The sequence below is a fragment of the Petaurus breviceps genome, unplaced genomic scaffold, assembly GCF_028583685.1.
Source record: "Petaurus breviceps papuanus isolate PSGF00001 unplaced genomic scaffold, PetGlider_PUasm1.0 207, whole genome shotgun sequence".
NCBI classification, from domain to species: Eukaryota; Metazoa; Chordata; class Mammalia; order Diprotodontia; family Petauridae; genus Petaurus; species Petaurus breviceps.
In genome coordinates this window covers 17,348,985-17,368,125 of record NW_027185850.1, presented here as the reverse complement: position 1 = coordinate 17,368,125, position 19,141 = coordinate 17,348,985, and the positions used below count along the sequence as shown (strand labels likewise).

The window sequence follows — 19,141 nt, the reverse complement described above, 5'->3', positions numbered from 1 at the left end:
GGGGGGGGGGGGGGGGGGAACGGTGCATACAGAGGGTACCGTAATGTAGTGTGTGTAGCGCAGGGGATCACCTTCACTACAGTAGCAATCTCAATAGGGCTTATTTTCGGGGAAACACAGTATCCATGTACTGCTTTTATTTCTTTAGAACTTAGTTAATAATCTGTTATTATCTATCTGCCTAGATATAGTCGGTGGGCTAGTTGGCAATGTTCCCTATATGACCTTTGTGAGGTAACCTAACCTGTCCACCTCAAAATAACTTTAAAAACATTTAAAAATACTCAAAGAGATGGTCCAGTGCTCAAACACCCAGCAATTACAAGACTACTTTACTAATCTATGCCTGAATGAAAGACAAACGTAGTTCCATCAGCTCCTTAAGATGGACAGAGAAGAAAACTACAAGGGTTTTTTTGGGGGATGCAAATGCACATCAAAATATCTTGAGAGAAGAGTATTTTTAATAAGAATACACTCAATTCTTAATTCATTTTTGTTTCCTCTGCAAAGGAGAATGATCAACAGGGATCCCTGAGATAAGAAGAGAAGAGGCCTTGGCCCAGACTAACTGCATGCTGTGGTCCTGAAAGAACTGGTAGATGTTTTAAAATAAGTGTATCAGTGAAAGACACAGGGAGATGGGAGAGGTCAGACACTGGAGAACAGCCAATATTACCCTGATTTTTAGAAAAGGAAAGAGAACAGAGCCTGCATGTAGGGCAATGAACCCAACTGATTCCTGTAACAATTCTAGGATGGCTTGTTAAAGAGATGGTTGGAGAACATTTAAAAAGGAAGCAGTGATTACAAAGAGCCAGCATCAGCTTCAGCAACAACAGGCAGGTCACACTAACTTCCTTTCTTATTTTGACATGCTTACTAAGTTAGTGGATGAGGAGAATGGCACAGAGATAGTTTAGATGGGTTTTAGCAAATTTTTTCCTAAAGTATCTTGTACTATTCTTGAGAGAAGATAGAGAGACATGGGTAAGGCAGTCATAGCACCAGAGAGCTGCATAACCCATTGGATGGCCAGACTCAAGAGTATATTAGTTGCAAATAGTTTAAAGTCAGCCCTGTCAGGTCTCCAGTGGGCCATCCTAAGGATCTGTGCTGTGCCCTGTGTGGGTTAGCCTCTTTTATCAGACTTAGATAAACGGAGAGATGGTATGCTCAATCCAATGGCACCAAGCAGGGAGGGAGAGCTCACACTGGATGAGAATCAGGATCTAAATGCAACTTTTTGGGCAAAAGAGCCCTGGGCTGAGTCTAATAAGGGATAAATGTCAAGTATTGTCAAATCACACAGGTATCATATAAATGCTTATATCCTTTCCTCTCTTGTACCTGGGTAGGGGAAAAAAATTCACAAGTATAAGGAGAATTCAGGGATAGAAAACAGTTGTGAAAAAGACCTGGGAATTTTAGGGGGTCTGTGAGCTCAGGTAAGCCAGCAGTGAGAGGGGTCCAACTTCCAGAACAGAAGTGAGTCTCAATGTAGTCTGCCCTCCTTTGGAGCCCCGTGTCCAGTTCTGGGCACCCCTGTTGAGTTGGAGGGTCCAGAAGAGGAAAGCCAGGATGGTGAAGGGCGTGCAGTCCATGTTTTATGATACACTGGTGGATGGTACCAGGCACATTTAACTTGGGGAAGACTCAGAGGGACCCAACAACTCTTTTCAAGCATTTGAAGGGCTGACCTGTAAAAGAGCTAGAATCCTGTTTGCCCCCAAGGTGCAGGACAAAGAACTCGTGAGTGAAAATCCCTGGGAAAATAATTAGGCTCAAGGCCCAGAATACATTCCAACACAGAGAACTGTCCCCAGCTGGAATGGGAGGGTGCGAGTACCCTCTCTTCAGAGGTAATGGGCAGAAGAAGGATGACCACTCATCAAGAACATTATGACAGACCCCATTTGTGTCTGGGTCTGGCCTTCTGGATGCTGAGCTTCCTTCTAACCCCCAATTCTGTGATCTTTACTTAATTCCTTTTGATTACTCAAAAGACTATTTTTGTTATATTGACAATTCACTGCAATGGAAGATGCCAGAGAATTAAATGAGCACCACCTTAAGTTACTCTACTCAGATTTAGCAAACTTTCTTACCCACGACCAGATAAAAATCACTTTCAAGTTGCAAAGGTCATTTTTGACCCTAGTTTTTCTGACTGACCTATGATGACTTGTATACAAGAGGAACCACATGTTGACTGGCTGAAATTAATTGCATTCATTATCAACTAAAAATGACATTCTTACATTCCAAAAGAAACCCAACTTTCCCAATGTCTCACATTTTTACATAACCCATGGTCAAGAGAATTTTGTCATACAAATTTACAAATTACTTTGAGGATAACATAATTCAAAAGGCAAAAAAGGCTTTAAAAATATAAAATGCACATATGTGAGTTTTCCTGAGTTTTGTGGACTGTAAAAGTGAAAAAGAAGAAAATTATTTAATTTTAAATTTTAAATTATTTAACTTTTTCAAATTAACTACATTCCCATAAAGGTACTACCCAATTGATTTTTTTTTTTACCTTTTCATGCACTTTTTGTTATTTTCCTTATGATCAAGCCAGAAATTGTCTGGAAGTGATTTATTAGACATATAATATCTGTGAGGTACTAAGGAAACTTCATAAACAAGTAAAATATGATGTGTCCATATACATAGTGGATGCTATTAACTGTTAAATGAACATCACCACAGATTAAGTTTAAAATACAATGAACTACATGTATTTAATGTAATTGAAAATGAGTTAAACTATTTTCCCTAAAATAATATACAAATCATATAGTGTATATCAGAGCCCATTCCTACCTCAGCTGAAAAACCTAGATTTTTAATGGCACAAAAAGACAGAGAGAGTCCTTGTAAGGCCCGACTTAGACTACACCTGAATGTCTGGGAAGCAATGAGAAGAGAAGCAAGCAGCTATAGGCTCACCACCTTTCCCCCTCCCCCATTCTTATTTTATAAGGCATTTGGATAAAAATGCTGGGTGGATGAGATGGTCCAGTTGGCTACACAAGTTTGTGGGCTAGAATATACTTCCTTCACATCAACCAAAGACATATAAACCTGCTTTTACAGCAAGGAATATTAACCTGTATTTGTAGGGCATCAATACCTTTGACCTAGAAAAGCTTAGGACCCCTTCTCAGAATAATTTTTTAAATGAATACAGTAAAACATATAGAAGTACAAAGGAAACCAAATTTGTGAAATTAAAGATGTAATTCTTCTCCCCATTCAAGTTCAAAGATCTGAAATCTAGTCTATGGGCAACAGATTAAGAATCTCTGCTCTCTAGGGAGCAGAGAGGTTTAGGTTACTCCTTTATCATGTTGGGGAAACTCAACCAGGCAACTAAGGATCCTCCATGAATTTGTAAAACTAGTCAGCCACAGCATCTGCGGGTCAGAATAACTAGACAAATGGATTCCATATCCTTATTCTGTCTCCCCAAACTCAAAAGCCCAGTGACTTCAGATGGCCACTAAAGACAGCTTGGAGCACAGGGAGTAAGAGAACCTAATGAAAACGTGCCAGCCTTTCCTAGGCAAATGCAGACTGCTAATTTCTGGACTTGGACAATGAAAAGCAAAAATCAAGACTGAGGATGGGGTGGTGGGTGGCTAACTGAGAAGCTCTGACATCATTGTAGCAATGACTGAATATTTAGAGATCAAAATGATCTCTAATAGAGGAAGTCCAACAATGTCATTTTAAAGATGAAGCCCCAAAGACCCAGAGGGATTATGGGATTTGAACAAGGCCACACACAGCTAGTCAGTAGCAGAGAAGACACTCGAGCCAAGGTCTCCTCGCTTCCAATCTAGTGCTCTTCCACACTACATCCCCTAATAGTCATAAATTTCTTTGATTTCTTAACTCATGGTATATTGTGTTTTACTTAGGTCCTTAAAGATTAACTCAAGGAGGAAGGATCGAAAATCAACCAAGAGGTATTCATGTAAGCACCTAAGAAGCAAGAGGCCTGGCAAAAATGCCAACCTTGCCCAAGTGCCTGGTTAAGCTAGAGACAGTCTGACCCAGAAGCACTAACACAGGCCCTGATTCGAGCACACTCCTCACTATCCATGTTATTTCACTCTAACATCATGAGTACACAACTGTAGAGTCAGGAAATCCCACTGCAGCAGCCTTTGGACAGTCCCTTGCCCATAGACCTACCTGTTCTGACAGAACCGTGCTTTTTTAATCTAGTGTTTCCACAGCATCAACGAGTAACACTAGGCAGAGAATGTTTAAAATATTAAAGAGGGGCCATGGTTTCTGGGAGCTACTGTGGACCTGAAAATAATGCTGGTCTTCTGGAGTGAAAGAGCGCTTCTTGTTAAAAGTGGATGCTATGAAATACCCCGATGACATTCAGAGAACCAAAGACCTGGCGACTTTCTCTCAGGAGAACAACCCTACAGTATGAGTATCAGTGACTGCTGCTCCAAGTTTTATATTTGTAGCTTTTCAAATCGAACTCAATGGATGTTTTCTTCATGAGCATTAAAGGATACTCTTCTTCCAGTAACATTTTTTCGATGACAGCCCTGTTCTCGGCACTGATGGTATTATCCAGAGTCCAAGGCTATTAAAAGAGAAAGGTAATTTTTTTACACTAATTGATTTTTGAGAATACCTTCTATAATACATCAGATAAAAATGTGTTGTCTAAGTGAAACATCCCACTATGACCTTCTTCAAGATCAAAAGAAAAAGCGTTTCTTATATTGTTTACACCAAGGAAAATCTCCCAGGGTATTATCTACAGTGGCTGAGAACAAGGAGAGAAGCAGGAAAATGTGGCATTCCAAGAGACGTAGCATCTCTCATATGCAGACCGTAAAAAGCAAAATGACACAATCTTCTTATAAAGCACTTACAATGAGGCCATTATCGGTTCTCCAGGTGGAATCAAGGTAGTGATCTTGCTGAAAACCAGATGTTGAATCTTCATGGCTTCTGTAATAAGAAAATGGGCACAAAGATGCTTACAAGAATGAGCCTGCTTGGGATGTAGCTGTGTACCCGCTCTGTGGACTTCGGACCAGTCTCCACAGCCAGAAGCCAGCCCTCCATGCAGGCTGGGGCTCCCAAAGGGAACTAGTCACAAAGACAACCACGAGAGGTGGCTGTTCTAAGTCCCCCTCCCCCCGAGGCTGGCTCATCAAAGCGACACCTCGGGGCCCCCGGTGATGGAGCCCGGCCTTGTGCGGGGGGCTTAAACAGTGCTGTGAGAAGAGGAGCACACGGCAAGGAGCAGAAACGTCAGGAGGACGATGTGCCCCCGGCGCCCGATGGCTGCAGAGCGCCACCGCCCTCGGCCCTGCCGAGACATCTGGAGCCGTAAGCCCCCGAAGGCAGAACCGGACGGTTCGGTGTGCCCCACAGCCACAGGCGGGACCAAGAACTAGCCGAGAAGAGGCCAAGGCCATGAGGCTGGGTGCCCACAAAGGCTTCCTAACGCGGAGCGCTGTGCGCGGCCCTGGGCCAGACGTTAGTCTGAGGCCAGCCGGGCTCAGATCGGAGCGGCTCCCGAGCGCGGGGCACCCAGGCCTCTGCGTGACCCGCCTGGAGCTCTCCCTGCTGAGCTGCCGCCCTCCGCTCGTCCCGCTCCTTTATACATGTGAGGAAACCGAGGCAGACGGGCCCAAGGGGTTCTCCCTGCTGCGCCCCGCGCTCCTGCCTGGCCCCAGACTCCTGTACCAGCCCTCAGACTGCGCGCTGAGCGAGACAAGGGCAGCCCGGGGGAGGGGCCTCAGGAGGCGGGGCCTCAGAGCACGAGCTCCCCAGGACAGGAGGGGGCGGCTCCTTAGCCCCGCCCACAAGTCACGTGGGACCAAGGCCCTCTGACGTCACCAGGAGGGGGATCCCTCATTAGGCGCCGCCGGGAGGGGCCCTTCCGCTTCCCTGGGCCTCAGTTTCCCTCGTGTACGATGAGGGAGGATGCCGGGCCCCGAGTCACGCGAGACCGGCACACAAGTGGGACCTTCCCATTTCACTAGCGGGAAAGGTGAGGCCCGCCCGGCCCACGCGCCGCGTCTCCGGGCCGCGCCCCGGGCGCCGCCCGCCCCGTGACCGTGACCCCGGCCTGGCCCCGGGGCCGCTCTCAGGGTTAGGCTTCACCAGAGCCGGCCCCGACCCTCCCCCGCTCGGCCCCAACCCCCCCCCCCCCGCCTCACCCGCGTGGAGGAGGAACCGTCCCCGGGTCCCCCTCGATATCCACATCCGCTTCCTCGGCCGCCATGATCGTGACTCGCGACCCCGCCGCGGCCCCGCGCGACCTCGCTCGAGATCCCGCGAGACTGGGGAGACGTGATGAGGGAGGAGACGCGGGAGGGGCGGGACTACAGCGCGGGGGCGTGGCTACGGCTAGGGAGCGGCTAAAGTGGGGGCAGGGCTTGAGCTCTGGGGAGGAGCCAGAAGGCGAGGGGCGGGGCCTCGTGGCAGCTGCGGAGCCCTCCGCAGGGGGCCCCAAGAAAGGTGGCCAGCGTGGTCTCTGATGTTCCCCCACCTCCCAGTTTGTGATGCTGCAAACTCTGTGCCGAGTTGCCCGCCTCGAGAGCTGGTAGATCTAGAGCACACTCGCTTTGTTTTATTTTTGCCATTAACTCTGTTTTTGAGTGCTAATCATTTAAATGGGCTTTTTCCACCCAAAGTCCTCAGTTTTTCTTATTTCCGACCCTCCCTATTGAACAAGAAAAAGAACAAAACTCATGGCGAGTCTGTTCCGTCCCGGGTCCGGGGGGTGGCGGAGCCGGGGCTGGGCAGGACCAGGGACAGGGGTCTGCGCGGGGCAGGTGTCCGGGCCCCTGCTGCAGCCGCCGCGTCTTACCCGTGATGGGTAAGTGCCCTGGAGCGCGGAGGTGGAAGGCGGCCTTCAGTGGAAAGGGGAAAGAACGGATTCCCAGGAACCTTCCAAGAGAGTAAGATCACAGATTTGGGGCAAGCATTTTACAGACGGGGAAACTGAGTGCTAGAGAGGGGGAGTGACTTGACCAAGGTCTCGGGATCTGGAACAGACCTAATCACACTCATCTTTTGCCACAGAGCTGACCCCAGACTCAGTGCTTTTTATATCTAGAACTGATGGGAGATTACAGATTGTGACAACCACCTCATTTCAGAGATCAGAAACAGAAGCTGTCAATCAATAAGTCAAAAATTATGGCATATGATATTTCACATTATTACACAATACATAATACAGAATGATTATGTGAACCCATGATCATAAATGACCTTTACAGACTGTAAATGTGACCTTGGGCAACGAGGAGCAGAATGATCCCCCCAATAATAGCCACTTTAAGGTTTGCAAAACACTTTACATATGTTAATTAGCTAACTCATTTGATCCTCACAACACCTTGGGGAAGCGGGCGCTATTATTATTCCCATTTTATAGATGGGGAAACTGAGGCAGATGGTGGTTAAGTGACATGCCCAGGGTCTCACAGCTAGGGAGTGTCTGAGGATTTGAACTCAGGGCTTCCTGATTCCAGGCCCTGTGCCACTTAGCTGTCATGTAACCGCTCTGGGGTTTAGTTTTCCTCCTTTATAAAATGAGAGTACTGAGCTTGATCTAGTTAAGAACTCTAAAGCCTTGGAAATGGTTAGGTGGGATAAGTCCCAGTGGTTGGCTTAGCTGAGATTCCAGCTTTGTTGGAGGGCCATCTTTACTAGCTCTCCCTTCAACCTCCTCCTCCCAGTCTTACCAAATAAAATTCCAGGGCATCATCTGTGCCAGGAGTTGGAAAGAATTCACTCACCCCAGTGCACACATGTAGGTGGGCCTGCAGAAGCTGCCCCTGAGGGCAAAAAGACAAAGTTTATCTGAGGGAAATTTTTCAGAGCTGCCTCTGTCCACTACTTAGCCATCACACACACACACACACACACACACACACACACACACGCTAAAATATCTCTGAGGCAAAGAATCTCCATCTTTTTTTATGTCATGGATCCCTTTGGCAGTTTGGCAAATCCTACCACGTATCCATTTTCAGAATCCTATTTGTGAGTTCATGAAATAAAACATAAGATTCTAAATGGAATGAAACAGAAAGTTGGTGAAAATAAGCATATAATTATTTTCCCATATGAGATCATAGACCCCCCTGAAAGCTATTCATGAACTCCTAAGGGAAATATCTGTATGCCCCACCAGGAGAAAAGCCCCTTCTCTTGGGCACTAGGTAATTTCATTAAAAAGCTGAGACCACTCCCCTGCCTCTGCAATTCAGGGAAAATGCAGTAGATGGCAGGCGGAGCTCAGCAGAAAGCCAGCAGATAACATCACAGACTTTGACAAATCGGCCTGAAGATGCTATCAGCCGCTTCAGAGGCAAAGAGGTCTTTTAGTCAGGCTGCAGACCTGAATGTATGCGACCTTTTCCTTGTTATTTGCTTTGCTTTTCTGTCCTATTTAAATGCCTTTTGCTTTGATTAATGACTAATCTGGTTTGGTGTGTTAAAAGAAAATCATGGGTAGGGGTTCTTGGATCATGATTTTGCATGGACATTGACTCAGAGATGGACTTGAACCTGGGTCTAGCCTTCAGGTGGAGGAAGGTCCCGTACTACCTTCAGCAGTAGATAAGTCAAAATCCTAACTGAGAAAGGCTCAAGGACATTTGAAGAGAGAGAAATCACTTCCAGCCGGGAAGACGCGACATCTGAGAAGGGTTTCAGATATCAGAGCTGCGGAAGAAGTGCCTTAGCAGCACAGAGGAAACGCCCAGCGTGGAGAATGGAGTGAGGGAAGAGCCGGGGCTTAGCTTGACTAGAAGGTGGTGACATAAAAATGAAGATGGTACGGTAGGGTCTGCAGCAGGCCCTGGCATTTGGTTACATCGGCAATAGAAGACAGGCCAGTGTAGACTAAATTTTCCAACAATTTGTGAGAAACGAGAGGATTAAGTGAGTTATTCACTGGATTTGGGACTGAATCCAAGCTCTGACCTTGTCGTGGCCTCAGTTTCCTCATCTGCCAAAGGAGGGGGTTGGAGCTACAGATACCGTGATCTTTTCGCCAGCATCTCAATAGCCCTTCCAGGTGCACAGAGACATTTCTTCCCAACAAACCAGCACTCGTGGCTCCACATTCACTGGTAAATTGAAGTCTAAGCTCTTTTGTCTGGCATTCATGGTACCCCCATATGCGAAATGACGGGGTTAGCCTAGCTCTTAGATATGCGAGTTGTATCTACAGAGCCCACTTGGTCAGGTCAGCAGATAGAGTGCTGGATTCGAGCCAGGAAGATCTGAGTTTGAATCCTACCTCAGGGGCTTCATTATGAAAAGCAAGTCACTTTTAACTTCTTGCAGACTCAGGTTCCCCAAGTGTAAAATGGGGGTCATAATTATAAAGATCAAATGAGGTAAGTAGAAGGCACTATACAAAGGCTATATATTGTCACCGTCATCAGCCAGTCGTCACGGTCCTTCCCATTATAATAGGTGGGGAAACCAAATCTCCCAGAGATTTTCATCCCCGCAGTGCAAGCCTATGGCAAGCTGTGAATCCAGGTCTTCTGGCTCAAGTTTTGTGCTCCTTGCCAATCCGTCATGCCACTTTTCTGTCCCAACGCACAAGAGCTTTCTAGTCTGGCTGGGCATATGAGCCATACGCTACTGCACCGTCATCCCCTTCAGACCACAAAGTGTGTGTTAGTGAATGTGGCCGTCAGAGCAAGAGAGAGACCCAGCAAGAGCAGAGGCATCATGGAGAAGCAGGGTCTTGTGTCCATTGTTGAGGAGGAGGGGCCAAGGAAACTCCAGGAGAGGAAAGTCCATGAGGAGGGTGGTGATGGGGCTTCCCTGGAGCGGAGGGTCTGTACTAGTGAGGAGCAAGGGAGAAGTTTGGGGAGTGGAAGGAAAGCAGCAGAAGGAGGAGCCTCGAGTGCCGGACTGAGGAGTCTGCATTTGGTTTAATAGGCAGTGACAAGAATAGCTGGCATTTAGGTCGTACTTTAAGGAAAAGTACTCGACAAACATCTCACTCAATCTTCACCATTACTCTGGGAGGAAGATGTTATTCTTATTTTATAGATGAGGCAGATAGAGACTTACGTGCCTTACCCAGGGTCACCGCGCTTCTCAGGACTGAGATGAGATTTGAAAGAGCTTTTCTGACTCCAGGGCTAGGACTGTCGCCTGTGCCACCTGGCTGCCCCAACAGGGAACCCTGCAGAGATAGGGCAATATACAGCTGACTCTTCATGACCCCATTTGGGGTCTTCTTGTCAGAGATACTGGAGTGGTTTGCTGTTCCCTTCTCTAGCTCATTTTATAGGTGAGGAAACTGAGGCAAAATGGGTGAAGTGACTTGCCCAGGGTCACACAGCTAGTAAGTTTCTGAGGTCGAATTTGATCTCAAGTCTTCATGACTCCAGGCCCAGCACTCTATTTACTGAGCCATCTAGCTGCCCTGTGATATACAGAATCCTGGCTCCTTCTGATGATGCTGTCTTTACTTATCTCCCCTTCCTCTCACCCTCCAGCTGTTAATGCCTCCTTTCACAAATTACCTTGTATTCCTTTATCCATAAGTGTTTTCCAGTAAAATGCAAGAACTATTTCCTTTGGCCCTTTGTATTCATCCTCTGGAACTCTAACGTTCCTCTCGGCTCTTCAGCCAAGTCACTCATACATTTCTCTGCAGCAAGGGATGTGAATTTGGAGGGCAAAAGACAAAGCAGCTGCCTCTCACCTGTGTGAGCTTGGGCAAAACATTAACCTAGGATAGGAGTGGAGAACCTGAAGCTTTCAGGCCACATGTGGTCCTCTAGGTCCTCAAGTGAGGCCCTTTGGTTAAATCCAAACCTCACAGAACAAATCCCCTGGCCTGGTGCCTTACATGATAAATGAATCAATGATTGAATGAGCTTTTAAAGCTTACTATGGGCCGAACTCTGCTAAGGCTGGGCATATAAATAGAGAAGCAAAACAATCCTTTCTCAAGGCTCTTGCATTGTGAAACTGGGAGCTCACGCATATAAGGAGGCTTCATTTGCAGGTCAGGTGGGGAGCTGTCCCCCTCTCCTTCCTCTGGGGACAATGGCAAAGCAGAACATGATACATCTTTAAAGTGTTATTTCCTTTGATAAAGTCGTAACCATTTCTTATGTTGAATCATTTCAACAAGGGCCTCAGCGGGAAAAAGAGCTTGTGGACTGGGGGCTTTGCTCAGGGCTCCTGGTTCCAGGTCCTGGGCTGTCTGCATCTGGGTGGCTGCTGTTGTGGTGGTGGTGGTGATGGCGGTGGAGATGGTGGAGGTGGTGGTGCTGGCAGTAGAGACAGTGGAGGTGGTAGCTTTGGCCACATCATCCAGGGGCTTATAGAAGGTTTGTTAAAATGATTTAAATTAGATGTCTCCCTTATTTGAGCTCCCACAAAGTTGCATTCCGTTTTCTCATGGAGGGTAGCTCAGAGCTTGGGTGGTTTGAGGCTGGTGAAATCTGTAAGTGAATGGCAGGACTTTGAAGTGCAGACTGATAGGTCACAGCAGCTAGACAGATGCTTTTTTTTAATTTTTAATTTTTTGTCTTTCCCTTTCCCGGCCGTTTGCTAGATCTTCTGGGGGTGAAGGGAAACTGAGGCATCTCCCAGCCACACAGCTCCTGGGGGTTTCTTCTTCTTCTTGTTTGTTATGACAAAGCACATTATAGAATAGATTGTATGGGGCACAAAAGCCACTCAGCTGGCTGAGTGGGAACGATAAGCCTTGGGACAGAGGCGTTGATTCTACTTAGAAAGAGTAGGACTACTTATGGTTTCTAATGACCTGGCTCACCATTCTGGGTTTCAGAAGAGCTTTGTCATTGAGAACTTAGATTCTAAGAGCAGACAGACTTGTACTTGTATCCTGTGATTGAACATATGAGGGCCCGATTCTAACAGAACCTCTGGGATCTAGATGAAAAGACGGCCGGCTGAGCCCAGTCTTCCTCTTCGAGGGAAGAAGGAGCACCTCAGCTGCCCAGTCCAGTAAATGAAAGGGTTAGGCTGTGGCCCCAGGTCCTCTGATTCCAAGGGTACTAGAACTAGCTAGGAACAGCCCCTTTAGAGCAGTGTTACTGTATCACCTGCAGACCTTCAGTGCCCAGTAGTGTGGGAAGCATGCATCGCACCTTGAATGCGTGACTTGGCCATGTGTTCCCTCTGTGGGTCACTGCTGTACATGTCTCTTGGTCACATATGTGCATTTCTCACATGTGATTCCAATATGTGGTCTTCCTTCCCGCAATGACAGGCATATTTGGGGGAGAATGTGCCCCAGGTTTAGGGTTCAGGGAGCTCTCTTCTATTAGTATGTTTCTTATTATGATACTCCATTAAAAACCCTTTGTTTTGACCTAATTATGTCCTCTGGCCAAGTAGTTAAAGAAACATGTTGGGGCAGGTTGATACAGGCCCAAAGACCATCTTTAATATGGCATAACTTTTCTTGGTGGTCTATGGGGGAGACAGAGGGTCCTAGGTTCAGTACTAACATTGCCAGTTCATACCCCCCTCTCCCTCTCTTCTCTCCTCTGTCGCCACTTGGGGATGATTCCACCCTGAGCCCGTTCTCCAAACTGCTTGGCCTGGTCACAAGCCTGGCTCCCATGCCCAGAGCTCCCCTTTGTCTTTGGTTGTCCCATTAGGAAGAAAATTCCTTGAGAGGAGGGGCTGTCTTGTCTCTTATATTTTTATCCCCACTTCTTAGCACAGTGCTCGGCACTTATAAATACTAAGTAAACTACCTAACTTTTTTGTATCATAGTGATTTGTGTAACAACACAAATGTGCAATATATGTGCATATAGACATACGTGCACCTAATATACATGTACATATATGTATACATGTCTACATACACATATAAAAACTATGTCTCTCCCTCTGTCTCTCTCCTCCTCTCTCTCACTCTTGCTCCCTCTCTCGCTCTGTGTCTCCCTCTCTCTGTCTGTCTCTGTCTGTCTGTCTGTCTGTCTCTGAGCCCCATAACCAGACCCAGAGCTTTACCCCATATTTAGAGGAGGGGTTACTTCTCCCTCACAGCATTCCAAGACAGTTATCCCCCTGCCTTCCATCCCAAGGCCCCTGCCAAGCTGTGCCCCCATGAGTGTTGGAGGCAAAGAAGGCAGGTCTCAGGAGAAGGGCCCAGAGCAGAGAAGCTGCATGTTTCCTGGTGTTCACTGAAGCCTCCCTCTTTCTGGATGTTGCCCCATCTCTCTCTCAGCATCTTCTCCAAGTCTGGCAGCTTCTCTCAGGCCGCCTCACAGGCAGGGCTGGTAGGTGGTGGGAGCAGATCCCTTTCTCTCCTTTGCCACTTTCAGATGCTCTTTCCATCCCCATCACTCAGCATTGATCTCTCCTTTCAAGTTCACTCCATCTTATGCAAAGCCTTGTGACTGTCTTTTCTGACCTTCTAGCTCAATCTTCCTCCTCCCTCAGAGGACTCACAGTCTTCTTTCCAACCCCTGCCCCTTCAAACACTTTGGCCTCCTTCCTCGGTCTCGTTTCCCGTGACATTTGACCACACAGGGACATGGCCAAACCTTAGACTTCTGAAACTCTCCCTGAATTCATCCCAGGTGACAAGATTCCCAGTTACCAGCTCTTTTCACAATGCAGTATAAATGTCATGATTGCAGAGACTGCTAGCTGTTAAAGTGGGTAGATAGTGTTGGACTTTAGTCCCAATCTGCCTCATGTCCTTCCTTAGTGGGGTGATCCTTGGAAAACCATGTGATTTCTCTGCCTCAGTTTCTTCATCTGTAAAATGAGAATAATCCCCCATGGGATTGTTGTGAGGATAAAATGAGATGACAGCCAGACCACTTACAGCACCCTATAAATGCCAGCTATCAGTATAAGGATAATTATTCCAGTTTGATAGACGAGGAAACCAAGGCTCGGTGCCATACAGTGACTTTTCCAGAATCACACAATTAGAAGATGACAGAGAGGGAAACTAAATGTCGGTCCCTCAAACACCTTCTGGTGCCTGTAAAATGGTCTAGGATGACCGGAGTCACTTGGCATTAATCAGGGCATTTTTCAACCCTTCTTCTCCCCAAATTCCCCATTAGGAATTTTTTGTTTTGAACTCACATCATGACAGATTGAAAGCAATGGTCCGTAGGCAAAAGTAGCGTGGAATTCCCAAAGCTTAGTCCCGGCTGCCAGAAGTTAGGGGAAAATGCTTCTAAACCCACAAGGTGAGCCAGCTGAAAATTTCTCCTACAAAAACTTAGTACTAGCAAGCTGTGAGTTTATTGGAAATTCATCAGTTTCACAAAGGTGGTTTTTCATTATGATGTCAGTCATGTTCCCAAGTCCAGGAGAGAGCAAAAATGAAGGGGGTGGGGAGGGAGAACTCGGTCTTCTATGACCTGGCCCCATGTGCAAACACACCTACAAAAATATTAGCTCTTTCCAGCCTTGTAAAACTTTTTTTTTCTTGCATTCTTGGCGTTTTAATTTTCAAAAGCTACAATTACAACATAATGAATATTGAGAAAGCCAAATACATATTTGCCAGCCCAGCTTTGGCATTTGTAAAATAGAAGTTACTTTGTGGAAAATAAATGACCTTGAACTCGAGACCTGTGAATTTTCCCACTGTGTAAAGTGCTGGCAACGGCCTATTTAGACTTTCCCTGTAGAAATGACCCTTTTCCCTCCTAGGCCTTGTTTCATCAATTCAGCCCAAGGGGTAAAAGAAATTCAATTTGCCCAACTTCCCAGGTGCCCTTTAAAAAACAAATCTCAATCCTTGGCGTAGAAGAATTGGCTTGTTATTGTGGTGGTGGTGGTTGTTGTTTAAAGGAAACACTTCCCCCCCCCTTTCCTACAGACATAGAATTTTAGATTCACCGAGTTTAAGAGGAGTTCAGAGGCCATCTAAGCCAAACCTTACCCAGAGCATCAATGAGATCTCTACTGTTGCCGCAAGGTAAAAGCATTTTTTTGTTGTTCAATTGTGTCCAACTCTCTGTGACCCCATGTGGGTTTTTCTTGGCAAAGACCCTGGAGTGGTTTGCCATTTTCCTCTCCAACTCATTTTGCAGATGAGGAAACTGAGGCAAACAGACCAGGATCACACAGCTGGTAAGTGTCTGAGGGCAGATTTGAACTCAGGTCTTTCTGACTCAAAGCCTAGTGCTGTATCCACTGTACCACCTAGCCTCCCATAAAGACATCCTGCCTCCACTTAAAAACCTACAGTGATAGAAAACTTTCTGAGAAGGCAACAGATTATGAAATAATAGTAACTCCCATTTTTATAGCCCTGTAGGGTTTCCAAAGCACTTTCCTCACAACAGCCTTAAAAGGCAGGTAGAATATGGGTCAGTGCTCTCACTTTGCAGAAGAGAAAGAAGTCTGGACAAATGGAGTGAATTTCTCAGAGTTTCCCAGCTAACAAGGAGCAGACGGCGAGTTGGAATCTTTCCTGATTCAAAACTCACGGCTCTCTCCTCTTGGTGAGAGCTGGAATTATGTAGGGAGTTCTTTCTTTTGTGACTCTGTGGCTTTGTATCCCCAGAGCCCAGCACAACACAGGTGCTGACTAGACACTGGTTGAGTTTTGTTTGTTGTTGAATTGACAGTTTGGAAGTCTTAGGCAATGAGGGATTGAGTTACAGGATTACGTTGGTAGTGAAAGGAGAAGAGATGTCAGAAGCATTGTGAAGGCTGAATCGACAAGACTCGGAGTCTTAGGGGAAAGAGTCAGGTTTTATACCTGGGTACCTGGGAGGATGGTGGTGCCCTTCACGGGTTGTGAGGTGGCCTTCTCTGTTAACTCATCTCTCTGCAGATTGCAAACTGTTTGAGGTACCACTCCAGGTCTGTGTCCCACAGGGATCAAAGGAAAAGGAAAAGGTCCTATATGTACACAAATATTTATACCCACTCTTTTTGTGGTGGCAAAGAATTGGAAATTGAGGGGATGCCCATCCATTGGGAAATGACTGAATAAGTTGTGGTGTATGAGTGTATTGGAATCATGTTGTACTGTCGGACATTAAGAGGGGGATAGTTTCAGAAAACAACAACATGGCAAGACCGACATAAACTGTGCAAAGTGAAGTGCGAAGAGCCGGGTGATCATTGTGTACAGTAACAACAATGTCGTCATGCTGACCAACTCTGAAAGCCTTGTCTACTCTGATCAATACAGTGATCCAAGACGCTTCCAAAGGACCCATGATGAAAAATCCTCCAGAGAGAAAACGGATGAACTCTGAGTGCAAATTGAAGTATTATTTTTCTCACTGTCTCTATTGTTTTTAGCAATATGGCTAATATGGAAATGTTTTGCATGATTTCACATGTATAATTGATATCATATTGTTTGTTTTTTGAGTGGGTGGGGGAGGGAGAAAGAGAATCTAAAACTCAAAATTTAAAAAGAGTTAAACATAAATAATAATTTTTTTAAAAAGACTAAAAAATAAACTCCTTGGAGGCAGGGACTGTCTTTTGCCTCTTTTTGTAGCCTCCTTACTTAGCACAGGGCCTGGCACAAAGTAAATGCTTAATAAATGTGTATCGATTGATTGATTGATGCAGATGAATTGTATTTCCCAGACACACCCCCTCCACTCATAGTGGGGAAGTGGCCAGAACACTGGGGCTTGGGGGTCAGAGGTTTAGAGCTAGGAGGGACATTAGAGGCCATCTAATATAAATCTCTCATTTCAAATATCAAATATGAGGCAGGTGCTTTACTGGCAACATTCTTCTGAAACCATTGAGGGGGGATTTGTGGGTTAGAATCTGTTACTCATTTTGATTCAGTAAAGGCACTCTATGGAATAATGGGGAAAAAATTTATGAACTTGGATTAAGGGTAACTCACCTTTATATAGTATTTTAAGGTTTACAAAGTTCTTTAGAGTTATTATTTTATTTAAACCTTGGAACAGCTCCATGAGGTAGGGACTATTAATTAATATCCTTATTTCACAGATGGTGGAAGCCAGGGGGTGCAGTATCTAGATCACTGGGCTTGAAGCAGGAAGATTCATCTTCATGAGTTCAAATCTGGCTTCAGACACTAACGGTGTGACCCTGGGTAAGTTGGTTAACCCTGTTTGCCTCAGTTTCCTCATCTGTAAAATGAACTGGAAAGGAAATGGCAAACTATTCCAGTATCCTTGCCAAGAAAACCCCAAATGGAGCCACAAAGAATTGGACATGACTGCAAACAATTAAACAATAATTTCACAGATATGAAACCAGGGTCCACCTAGATTAGATGCTTGTCCAAGGTCATACAGGCAGTAATTGGTAAAGCCGGGCTTCAAACCCACATTTTTTGACTTCACAGCCAGAATTCTTTTCACTGTACCACAAAGGATGCCATTTCACCCCTTTCCTAGCTGTAGGACCTATCTGAGTCAGTCCTCTGTGGATAAGGACTGGATCTCTTTTTATTGATATGGGAAATTCTCAGGTTAGGAAACTCCCTCTGCTAATACAGGTCAGCATTTTCCTCAGCAATTTGTAGTCTGGTGAGTTTTAAACAACACCACTCCCCACTCCAAGCCCCTGTTTCTTGTCTGTGTGCGAAATGGGGATAATCACAGCATTTACATCTCAAGGTGGTTTGGGGTTCAGATAAGATCACATCTATCAAGCAAGCACTTTGTCAACATTAGAGTGTCATAGACTTGGAACTTCTGGTTAAACCAATTTCATAAATTCTTTTGTCTGGAGCACTTTCACTGAACCCAGGTGGGCAGTGGACAAACTAACCTGCAATGTCCACTGCTCCAGGGGTGGTCTTGGAAGAAACTAAGTCAGCAAAGGGTCTGCCGCAGTGTTCAGACTGCATTCGTCTGGGGACCACCTCTCTTCAGCTCCTTTTTCTTTCCTTCCTCATGTAAACCAGAACTCGAGGCTTTTTTTTTTCTGAGAGCAGCAAAACATAATTACAGTATCAATACTGAGAAAGTTGGCACCTCAGTATCCATATTAATTAGGTGATATTTGCAAAGTGCTTTGGAGCCCAGAAGTTGGAGCTCTGCATCTTAAAGTTCATTATTATTAACTGTCAGTAAAATTATTGTTTTGCATGCTAAATAGTTTACCTTTGGAAAATAAAAGAGCTAGGTTTTTTTTGGGGGGAGAGGTGGGAAAGACAGGGAGGGAATTTATCTGTATAGAGGACAGGTAATAGAGAAAGCCATAGATTTATGCAGTGATGCTTGGCAGGGTGTTTGAAATGACTTGGATATTTCCAAGAGAGTCAAGATGTAATGTGGGGTGGTGTGTGTGTGTGTGTGTGTGTGTGTGTGTGTTTCTCTTCCCTGAAACCACAAGGCTCCCCTTTCCAGAAAGCTGCCTTCAATATGTTAAAGGATATTCTGCCAACAATCTTATCTTATCTTAATGAAGATAATAGCCAGCATTTCTGGTTTGCAAAACATTTTGCCTACATTCTGTCTTTTGAACCTCACAGTAGGCTACTCTGTATTATTATTGGCCTCATTTCACAGATTAGAAAAATGAGGCTTAAAGAGGTAAATTGCCTTGCCTATGGTTGCACAGGTATTAAGTGTTCCAAACAGGATTTGAATGCAGATTCCTCCTGACTTCAGGCCTAGTCCTTGTTCTATGACATCAGGCAGCCTCCTTAGAACACCTTGTTTGTCTGAAGTCTTTGGATAATGAAGACTTCTGATGTAGAATTTTCCAACCCACTGAGATTTGGCCCCTGTAAGCAACCACACTTTTATATTTTAACCAGATTGGGCAGTGACAGCTTTCCAGCCTTTCTAACATTTCCCTCTGCTTTGACCTTTTCTTCCTGATTCAGGGTTACCCTCAATGTGCCGAAGTGTTCTCTGGGATAAACAGATCTAAGATTTCGCACTAGAAGTGACCTTGATGTAGCCTGACTCCTTCATTTTAGGGAGCTGAGGCTCAGAAAGGCAAAATGTTCTGTCCTAGGTCACACAATTAACAAATGGGGATAATAATAACATCTCCTTTAGGGGTGATGTGAAGATCCAATGAAAAAATTTAAGTAAAGCCCTCTATAGACTTTATATAAAGCCCATCATCATCATCATCATCATCATCATCATCATCATCATCATCATCA

At 45.5% G+C, this 19,141-nt stretch overlaps 2 protein-coding genes across 7 annotated transcripts in view; one reads left to right on the top strand and one right to left on the bottom strand.

The window, feature by feature from the left end:
* The window catches only part of LOC138164933 (deubiquitinase MYSM1-like), a 31,323-nt gene extending 24,960 nt beyond the window's left edge, over positions 1-6,363 (bottom strand). For all 6 annotated transcript variants that reach the window (XM_069092908.1, XM_069092907.1, XM_069092910.1 and 3 more), the window contains exons 1-4: positions 6,216-6,363; positions 4,917-4,995; positions 4,551-4,621; positions 2,546-2,623 (exon numbers count right to left, since the gene is read on the bottom strand). In XM_069092908.1, coding sequence (XP_068949009.1) covers positions 2,546-2,623; positions 4,551-4,621; positions 4,917-4,995; positions 6,216-6,280 — 293 coding nt within the window. In that variant the 5' untranslated portion in view covers positions 6,281-6,363. The remainder of the gene's footprint in view (positions 1-2,545; positions 2,624-4,550; positions 4,622-4,916; positions 4,996-6,215) is intronic.
* LOC138164732 (uncharacterized) overlaps positions 5,033-19,141 on the top strand; it is a 14,917-nt gene continuing 808 nt past the window's right edge. The window contains exons 1-4 of the mRNA XM_069092704.1: positions 5,033-5,049; positions 5,235-6,046; positions 17,002-17,107; positions 18,854-19,141. The exon at positions 18,854-19,141 is cut by the window's right edge and continues 808 nt beyond it. Of these exons, the coding sequence (XP_068948805.1) occupies positions 5,033-5,049; positions 5,235-5,886 (669 nt within the window). The 3' untranslated portion in view covers positions 5,887-6,046; positions 17,002-17,107; positions 18,854-19,141. The remainder of the gene's footprint in view (positions 5,050-5,234; positions 6,047-17,001; positions 17,108-18,853) is intronic.